At 29.2% G+C, this 10,986-nt stretch overlaps 1 protein-coding gene across 1 annotated transcript; it reads left to right on the top strand.

The window, feature by feature from the left end:
- Positions 1–9,838: 9,838 nt before the first annotated feature.
- On the top strand, positions 9,839–10,396 carry LOC135924216 (uncharacterized). The gene is made up of 2 exons (XM_065459263.1): positions 9,839–10,008; positions 10,066–10,396. The coding sequence occupies exons 1-2, from the start codon at positions 9,839–9,841 to the stop codon at positions 10,394–10,396; spliced, it is 501 nt and encodes a 166-aa protein (XP_065315335.1).
- Positions 10,397–10,986: the final 590 nt, after the last annotated feature.

Genomic DNA, 10,986 nt, shown 5'->3' with positions numbered 1-10,986 from the left:
ATATTGTATTTGCTTTCTCTAATTATTATCATTACCTCTATAATTATTTGAATTGTTGTAATAAGATTGGTAATTGTTACGATTTCCGTCACCGTATTGGATTTGTTTTCTTTCATTATTATCATACCATGTATTATTTCTACCATAATTCGATTGATTATTATTATTATAGCGATAATTGTTATAGTTATAATTGTTATAATTATCGTGGTATCGCGAATTATTATTACCATAATTGTATCTAAAATTATTATTGTAATTCCCATTTCTATATCTATTATCATAATTATTTCTAAAATTATTTCTAAAATTATTATCATTTCTACTGCAAAAATTTTCATCTTTATCGGACTTTTTATCATTATTTATATAACTTATATCATTATCCTCAGACTTAATATTACTAGAGTCCAGTTTCACCCCTAATTCAACCATCTGATTTAACGTCAAGTCAAAGTTTTTGGAAAATTTGTATTTAATCTTGTCGTTTAAAGTAGAAGTGCGTAGTTTTTCTTTTAATCTACTATCGTCCAAAAATTTACATTTTTTATGAAGTTTCGATACTCTAATGTACCATAGCATAAAACTCTCTGATGAGTTTTGTTGTAGAAGATTAAATTTATTAATTAAAGTATTTAAATCTAGCGCTGGTAAAAGATAGGTTAACTTTTTAATCACAATTTTAAGATCTAAAATATCGGTATCAGAACAAATTGCCTTAATGTCGTCAAAAACTTCGTCTAATAAATTATTAAGCAAAGTATTTATTTTAATAGAGTCCGATAATGTATAGTCGAAAAATAATTTAATATTCTGTCTAAATAAATTTCGGTAAGAGGACCCACTAACTTAGGGATCTTCTGTATAAACTCTTGTTTTATTTCCATTTAATTAATAAGACACATATATAAGCAATTATATTTATTATTTTAGTAATTCAAATTTTGGTATAACAATTCATGTTTTAGTAAATATACAAATTAATTTAATGAAATCGCTGTCGCTATAAATGTAATGTTTCCCATTAAGCAACTCGAAACAATTAATCATATCTCTTAAATTCATGAATTCAAACAACACGTCCTCCGTACCATTTATTCTAGAAAAATTAAGGTCACAATTGAAAGTTAGGTCGAAAAGGATGTCATAGATTGAAATGTGGTGGGGAATGTTAATGATCTTAAATGAAAACATAATGTAAAAAAAATGAATTTACTTTACAATCTTCTTCTATATATAGGGAAAAAAAAAATTTTATTATTATTTTTTTTTTAAAAAAAAGAAAAACAATATTTTATCCATTAGGTGAGAATTTTTTTCCTAAAATGGACCCGAGGCACCATGCAAAATAACATGAAAATGTGCATAAAAGTAAAAAACGTGTTTATTTATATTTAACTTTATTATTACTATCTATTCCATTTCATACATCGTTTATATACATTTTTATAAATCTAAATTAGAATACAAACGAAAAACAAAAAAGTAAAAATATTATAAAATATAAAAAGTAAGGTTACGCCGTACATAAAATTAAGGTTACGCAAAATTACAAAAATAAAAAATTAAATTGAAAAGAAAAGAAAAATTTGAATTCATAAAATGTAATATAAGTTGAATTAAAAATAAAAGGTTAGATTTGAATTCACAATTTGAATTCGCAACATAATCTTATAAAAAGATAAGTAAGATATTAACAAGTGGTAATCAGCTGGAAATTCCATGCCCAGGTGGAATAACCTATACGATATAAATATAAATTACATATTATTTGAAACAATTGATGCTCCATTTCTAAAGAAGCGAATAATGTAAGGTTTTAGGCCTGAGCAATTGCATTAGACAAACTTCAAGGGTAGAATAGTGCGTTTTATGGATAATTAGTGCCCATTCTATTTGTGGTTAAAGATATTTTGGTAAAGTTAAAAATTCAAGTTTAAAATATTGTCTACCTTTATTAGAAGCTATAAAAGATGGTATGTGCAAAAGATTTGGTAAAATTTGTTTCTATGATGATGAATATAATGAGATTTTTTGTCATTATTATCATATCCATATTTTAAGAACTTATGGATTGAGTCGGATGATAAAATAGTACTTTCAAAATATATTAATAAAAGAAGCCCTAAATGTAGTACCAGTAGTATACAATCAAGCTCAAACCATAACACCAATAGATTTAACGTCTAATAAAGAAAATGATTATTTTTCTTTTGGTGATATTGTTGAGGAGTTTAATAATACATTGAGTTGGAGGTTTTAAATTATATTAAAGATTATTTAAATACATTAGAAATGCTTAATTTTCCTCCATGAAACAGTTGTAAGGCTATTTAATTTTTGGCACAATGTTAAATATGCCAAACAGTAAAGGTTTATCAGGGGCTTTTCTAGCCTTTACAATCTCACGGGGCTTAACTAAAAAAAAATTTATAGGGGGCGAAGCCCCCCATGCCTCTAATTTGCGGGTCTTCGGCCGGGTTTTATAATATATTATACTTTTTTAAAATTTGTTAACTCTAAACAATTATTCTGAATTCATATTTTGTCATTTATTATATTATGCATACAAAATAAACTGGCATATAAATAATTGAAACATTACAAGACATTTCTAAAAATAATATTTTTTAATACTAAATCTATTTATTACAGTATAAAATATTTTCGATTGCTGATGTAAAAAAATTTGCGTCTAAAGAATTACAAGTGATAAAAAAGGCTAATTTATTCATACATATGCCTCGATTGATAATAGTTTTTAAAAACCACATAATGCAATAATATAATTCTTAGCAACTTACATTGACAAAAGGTTATGAAACTAATATAACTTCTGTTACCATTTTAGACATGGTTTTATAGAATGGACTAATAAGGAAAAATTTATAGGCCTAAACCAAATTAACAATTATTGAAGAAGAGATAAACGACCAATCCAAATCATAAAACTATATGGTGGTTAGAGCTTCTTCTTAGATGACATAATGGAAGCTAGATAAGTAATCCAGAAAATTATTGTGAGATATTAAATTTCTAAAAGATTATTTTCCATTTTTAATGATATATAAACGACTACACAGTTAACTAGTATTGTTTATCTAAAATATGCAATCATATGCTCTCAGCAGCTGTAGTAATAATCCTAAATTACATAAACACAAATAATAGATGCTGGTTAATTTACAGTCATAGCCATGACCAGGATTGCCATGTCTCCCCCCATCAGCGGGAGACTCCCGCAATTTTTTAGTTTACACGCAGACATTTCTCTCCCGCAAAACTACCGCAATTAGAAATCTCCCGCAAAAATCTACCACAATTTTTAATTTCTCCCGCAATTTTTTTTTTAGTATTTTAACCTTTTTAATATATAAATACTAATTTTGAGAGACATTAATTGATTATTTTTAAAATAATTTTAAATATTTATTCAAAAAACATGTCTAGTTTGTAAATTTCTTTCTATCCTGTTATATTTTTATCCAATAATTAATAAACATCATTTCATTCATATAAGTCAGTACAGGGGAGTATATCATCAACATCGATTGCTATACAATAATATTCTCAAAAATAATAAATATTTCAGATGCAACTACATTTGCGGAAATCGTATACATCTATCATGTAGTTCAACATTCACAGAGCTATATCATCACAATGTGGGTCGAATCTTTTTCTCATGATATTAAACCACTCCAATATAAGTGCAAACCTTACTTGTGTCAGAACAAAAATGAGCAAGGCTATCACAAGTGTTTTAGTACATGAATCCTAGAGGTCAATTCTAGACGATTTGAAAGATGGGCATCCATATGCAATTCTAACAGATGCACCTAATAATGAAAATATTAAAACATTTCCCTCGATCCTTCGCTATTTCAACAAGATTAAGAACATTTCAATAAAACTGTTAAAATTTTTTCCTCGGATAGTGAAAAATACAACGATGTAGCTAGCCACATAATGGTAAATATAGCTGATTCAGGGTTATCAATGATTTGCATGTCAGCTTTCTGCGCTGATAATACCTCTGTAAATTTTGGCAAAAACCAAAGTTACCGAATTGAGGCAGCACAATAATGAATTAATACCAATTGGCTGTATATGCCATATACTACATAATTCTTACAAGAAGGCAATAAATGTACTATTTATGGATGTCGAAATAATTGTGATGAAATGTTTTAACGAATTTAGTTTATCAACTAAAAGAGTTATTGAATTAAAAGAGTTGGTGAAGTGGTCTGACTTGGAATGGTGTGAGTTGTTGCGATATATATCTATCAGGTGGTTGTCATTAATACCTGCCATCGATAGAATTTTAAAATTTTACAAACCCTTAAAAAAATATTTCTTAAATAAAGATTTTAAAAGCTGTCCTAAAATTTTGAAAAATTTTTTCGAGTATGAAATGGCAGAAGCATATTTGGGATTCGTTTCACATGTAGGAAATCTACTTCATGCAGTTAATATTCAGTTGCAATCAGAATATTCTTTATTAAAAAAGATTCACAAAATCATGCTACAGCTCTGCTCATCTTTACAGTTGAAATAGATAATAAATTTTATGGCGCTATTGCTAAAAATATTATATTAAAATGTTCCAATAATACTCTAATTAATACATTTTTAAATGAAGCAGATATTTTTATTAAGACAATTTTAATATTTACAATCAAAATTTGATTTTAATAACTCTATTTACAAATGTATAAATATTATGACCTTGGAACAGAAACCATCAATTGATTGTTTTTATAATTTAATAGATATATTAAAAATACCGAAAGACATTGATTTCTTGTTTGAAGGAGATTGTAATTCTCTCTATTTTTTATGATTCGCAAAAGTACTTAAAGTTAAATGGTCTAAAAGCAGAGGAGAAATGGGTAGAATTTTTTCGTAATAACGATAAATCCCCATGCTTGGAAAAATATGCGAGTATGTCTTCTCCTTACCTCATTCTAATGCCTCACCCGAGCGCATTTTTAGACTGATGAGGACTACCTGGAAAAAGGAGAGAAATCGAATTGCTTTAACAACATTAGAGGCCGAGCTAATGGTTAAACAATATATAATATGTCATGCCAGGAATTTTATAAATATCTCAATAATGACGGTAAACATTAAGTTCTATTATTTAATCTCAAATAAAATATAATTAAGTCTTAGCAATGGCGCCATAAAATTTAGAGTCAATTTTTAACTGTAAAGATGAACACATCTGCAGCATAATCTTGTGAATCTTTGTTAAGATTCTTCTGATTGCAACTACACATTAACAGCATGTAGTAGATTTCCTACCTAAATATACCTCTGCCATTCATTATTGAAAAAAATTTTCAAAATATTAGGACAGCTTTTATAATCTTTATTTAAGAAATATTTTTTTAAAGGTTTATAAAATTTTAAAATTCTATCGATGACGGGTATTAAGAACATATCGCAACCAACATTGTGCTGACTCAATTCTGTAAATACACTATGTTTTCACCAAATTCAATGAGGCATTATCAGATCAGAAAGCTGACATGCAATTTATTGATAATCTCGAATCTGCTATATTTACCATTATATGGTTAGCTATGTCTTTAGATTTTTCACTATTTGAGGGGAAAAGATTTAATAGTTACGACCTTAATTTTGTTGAAATAGCGGAGGAAAAATATTTCCCTTATTATGCATCTGTTAGAATTGCATATGAATGCCCATTTTTCAAATCGTCAAGAATTGACCTCCTGGATTTAGGTCCTAAAACATTGGTGATAGCCTTGCTCATTTTTGTTCTACAAGTATAGTTTTAATTTATAAGTCGTTAAATATTATTCTACCAACATTGTGATGTTAAGTATCTCTGTGAATGTTGAACTACAAGATAAGTGATACAATTGCCGCAACTGTAGTTGTATCTGTATTATTTCTTATTTTTGGAGTACCTTATTATGTATTTAAACATGATAGGTGATAATTAAGTTCCTATCCCTATAATTTTACACACACATGGTAGATTTCCAATTGCGGTCGTTTTGCGGGACATTCGCATAAAATATATTTTTAATTGCAAAATTAAAAGTCGTTTTTTTTTATAAAATTTTATCTTGTTTACCTTTTATATTTAAAAAAGATCGTTGGTTTTTCTATAAATTAATATATTTTAATAAATCAAAACGTATTTTATTTTGAAAAATAGTTACCGACTTTGTATTTATATGAACTAATTATAAAAAATAATAGGCGGATAATTTAGTCAATTCAAAAAAAAAATTTTTTAACAATTTTTATATTTCTACCGCAATTTTCATATTTCTCCCGCATAATACCAAATTACTCCCGCAATTTGAAAATTTTGACCTGGCAACCCTGGCCATGACACTCAAGATGTAAACTAATAACAGAATTTATTATGATAAATAAATTTATAAAATAAAAACAATGATAATATTTGGAGGAAATAAATATGCAAATATATTGAAGCCTTGAGTTATTTACACGGCAAGAATGCCATATTAGAAATGAAATATTTTATACCTATAAAATAAGGACCAGAATGATATTATGAAACAATTAAGATTCTATATAATATTGTCGCACCACCTCTATTTGGTATATTGTATCTTAAAATAATAGTAGTTTGTAATAATATAAAAAATATATAAAATTTTAACTCAAAACTGTTTTTCGAAAAAGAAAAAAAAAGCTTTCCTAAAAACAAGTTAAAAAAGAGAGATATCTAATTTATTACATCCATTGTAGGATGAAAAATAAAATGTTTAATTTAAAATTATTTTTAACTACGTTAAATACTTGAATGCAAATTGCTACAATATTTAATATCAAAAGTATTTATTAGTAAAATTTTTTATAATATTAACTGTAATATATTATATAACTGTCAAATACGTCTATAAAATTGGCATTTTATCTAATATTTTATAACCAACTGTATATAATAGAGGATTATATATATGTCTATATGTCAATTTACTTATTTTTTATAAAGAAATCTCTTATACTTATTTGGACCTTGAAAATATTTTTAGGAATAGATATGATAATTTAATTTAAAAATAAATATACAATTGATTAGTCATTTTGAACTCGGCTAATTACAATATTAAATTTGTTAGTTTTCAATTAATAATTGACTATATTTATTTAATTAGGGTTATATAATAATTTAAATAATAATAGTCAATTAAGCTTCAACTGTTAATGCTAAATTAATATTTAGTGAGTGATATTGATATTCTATTTTAACACAGAATTTGATTGCAAGCTGACATAGTGAAAATATAATTTATGTGCATTAATCTAATCTAATATTTAAAATTATATTCATTTAATAAAGATTTAAACAGTCTTATTAATTTTTGAATAATAAAATTAAATCTATATATTACTTATAGAATTATAAAAGAAATCGTTCAGGGGCCAATCAAAAAAATTTATTTTTAGTTCAAGGGGTTAAGTTCCATTAAAAAAATTTTTTTTGCTTCAGGGAGCTATTCAAATTTTTCAGGGGGCTCGAGCCCCTGCACGCCCCCTCCTAGTGACGCCACTGGGTTTAATAATAATTGATTTAATCTATTTTAAATACTCTTGCAAACTAATATTTCAACTCCCATTAAAAATACTCCTTTCCATGTTTATGCTATGAATAAAATTAATATTAAAATGAATGATTATTATAATTAACTCGTAATTAAATATTTTATTAATTATTGTAAATATTCATATTATATGTGATTGTGTATAAATAATACACAATCATATTTTATAAATTATTTTAATTTAATTGGTAGTGAAAATTTTATAAAAGTATCTTATATTTAAGATTCTCTCATTTTCAAAAGATACATGTATCTTTTATCTTTTTGATATTTTGAAAAAGATATTAGTATCTCATCGAAGATCAATTTTTTTTATAAAGAATCTGTATCTAGATTCTTTTTCCGGAGGACCTGCCCAACTCTGAATATAATTCTATTTTTCCTATTCTGCTTTGAATGCCAGTTTTGAAAATTTAATTAATGGACAATAAATTAGATTCTCTCCCAAAATCCAACCTTCCGCCTCATCGTGGAGGGGGATTAACAACGTCTTTTGGCTGTTAATGGAGGTCTAAAAGGTTCCCTGTGATCTGGGTCTAGAATAGAATCACCGTCTCCTCGACGGGATGTAAAAACCACTTAAAGGTGTTGATGTCAGGAAAGATGTTACAAAATTTCCCTATAATAACAACAAAGCATGGTCGGGGTACCGCCCAAAGTACCCCGTGGGCCTCCTCATCCGCCTAACCTGGTGGAACCATGAAAATGAAACTTATGAAGGCCATAAACGACTTGATAATAAGTGGAGAAACCAGTTTACGGGGGATCAAGTAAGGGTCGTGACATGGAATGTTGGGAGTATGACGGGAATAGCGGGAGAAGGGGTTGATGTATTGCATAGAAGGCATATAGATGTGTGATGCATACAGGAGACCTGTAAAGGGCGCAAGAATGATTGGCAAGACTAGTGAAAAGTATAAATTATTTTGGCAAGGAAGTAATGATGGTAAGGCTGGAGTTGGGGTATTGGTTACGGAGAAATTGGTAGACAATGTAGACGAAGTGAGAAGGCTAGATAACCAGATAATGGTTATCAAGATTATTTTTGGTAGAAAGCTATATAATATTACATATGTTCCTCAGGTTGAAAGAAATGAAGAAGAGAAAAATATATTTTGGGATAGTCTATTGGAAATGTCATCGAGACTGACAAATGAAGAGGTGATTATCCTGGCTGGTGATCTGAATGGACGTGGGAGCGAGTAGTGAGGGTTATAGGAGTACATGGAGGGTTCAGTTACGGCATGAGAAATTTGAAAGGGGAGAGGATTTTAGATTTTAGTGATGCTATGGATATGATTATCTGTAATACAATGTTTAAGAAAGAATCAGAGAAGCTGGTGACTTATAAGTCGATTAGTACCAAAAGTGCAGTGGATTATTTGTTATTAAAGAGATGTAATAGATGTATAGTAAAAAAATGTGAAAGTGATACCGGGAGAGGAATGTATTAATCAGCATCGACTAATTATAGGAGATCTCACTTTAGGCGCCAGGATCACTAAAAGAAGGTTTGTGCCAAGGCTGGAGGTTTGAAAATTGAAGGAGGAGAGTGCCAGATGTCAATTCAATATGACATTGGCGATAAGGAAGGCGGAAGTGGCACAAGCATTTGGGGTAAATGACAAGTGGGAAGCCATGAAGAAAGCCTGGGTGATGACAACTGAGGAGGTATGTGGTAGGACAAAAGGGATGCCTAGACATAAGGAGACTTGGTGGTGAAACCCGGAGGTGGCTATATCTGTGGATGAGAAACGGAGATGCTTCAAAGAATGGTATAATAGTAAAGAAAATAGTGATAACGAAATTTACAAGATGATGAAAAGAAATGCTAAGAAATTAATAGCGAAGGCGCAACAAGGAAAAAGACAGGAATTTGCTAAAGAAATGGAATGCGATAAAGGAATAGGAAATGTGGTTCGAATGGCAAAGCAGATGTCAAAAAAGAGGCAGGATGTGTTAAGTGTTAAATGTTCGAAATATACGAAAGGAAAAATGGTGATTGATAGTAGTGTTATTAAGAACACATGGAAGATCTTTGAACGAAGAAAATGAATGGATAATAATGTTAGCTGTTGAAAGATAGAAGGTCCAGAGTGTAAATTTGGCAAGGATAAAATAAAGAGAGCAGTTAAAAAGATAAAAAAAAGGGAAGTTATCGGGTTTAACGATGGTGGTATCAGGGATGTTTAAAGATTCTGATGATTTAGGGATTATAGTTAATGAATTTAGCCAATCAAATTGTCACAGAAGGAACTATTCCCGAGGATTGGCGAAGAATTATAATTATCCCAGTATACAAGGGGAAAGGTGATCCTTTAGATTGCGTGTCTTACAGAGCTATTAAATTCTTGGAACATGCGATGAAAGTATTTGAGAGGGTGTTAGAGAAGTGGATAAGGGAACAAACTAAAATATGAAATGCAGTTTGATTTTCCATCGGGGAAAGGCACGATATAATTTTTGTGGTGAGACAGATACAGGAAAAGTACTTTGCGAAGGAAAAGAAACTGTATTATGCGTTTGTTGATTTGGAGAAAGCATTTGACAGGGTGCCGCGTGAGGTTACTAGATGGGCCTTGAGAAAATCAGGTCTGGAGGAATGGTTGGTTATCGCAGTGATGGTAATGTATGTGGGAGCACAAACAGCAGTATTGACGGATTATGGTGATAGTAAAAGCTTTGAGGTGAAGGTAGGACTTCATCAAGTATCCGTGCTGAGTCCATTATTATTTATCATAGTAATGGACGTGGTGGCTAGAGAAATGGGTGAAGCGTGAAGGATCCTGGGAGCTATTATATGCAGATGACCTTGTATTAATGGCAAACATTGAGGAAGAATTGGGGATAAAATATGTAAGATTGGAATGGTAATGCGACGAAATAGACTAAGATGGTTTGGGCATGTGGAACGTATGACAAAAGATGACTGGATAAAGAGATGTACCTTGATGGAAGTAGGAGAATCAAGACCTAGAGGAAGGCCCATAATGACGTGGACAAATATGATAGCGGCGGATATGAGAAGCATGAATCTTACAAATATTGATGCTCAGGACCGTCAAAAATGGAAAAGAATCAGAGGAAAAACTGGCCTACCCGGGTAAACCTGGGAATCGCCATAAAACGGAGATAATAATAGATTAGATTAAGTATTTTTTTATTTGAAAATCTTGACCTTATACATTTTTAAATGTGATTGATTTTTTTATGTTTGCTTCATATTATTTTCTACCTGTAATATAATTTATTATGTAAAATAATTATGCTCAAATTTATGTTTTTTAAAACTCAATAAAACTACTCTATTAATAATTTGCCATTATAACATAATTTATGTGCTACTAAATATATTTATGATGTTTGTATC

Source organism: Gordionus sp. m RMFG-2023, chromosome 2 (genome assembly GCF_954871325.1).
Source record: "Gordionus sp. m RMFG-2023 chromosome 2, tfGorSpeb1-WG-v2, whole genome shotgun sequence".
NCBI lineage: Eukaryota > Metazoa > Nematomorpha > Gordioida > Chordodea > Parachordodidae > Gordionus > Gordionus sp. m RMFG-2023.
This window is presented reverse-complemented; position numbering and strand designations above follow the sequence as displayed.

Coding starts and splice junctions, on each gene's coding strand:
- LOC135924216 (XM_065459263.1), top strand. CDS start 9,839: ATGAATTTAGCCAATCAAATTGTCACAGAAGGAACTATTCCCGAGGAT. Junction 10,009..10,065: donor TTTGAGAGGGTGTTAGAGAA/GTGGATAAGGGA, acceptor CATCGGGGAAAG/GCACGATATAATTTTTGTGG.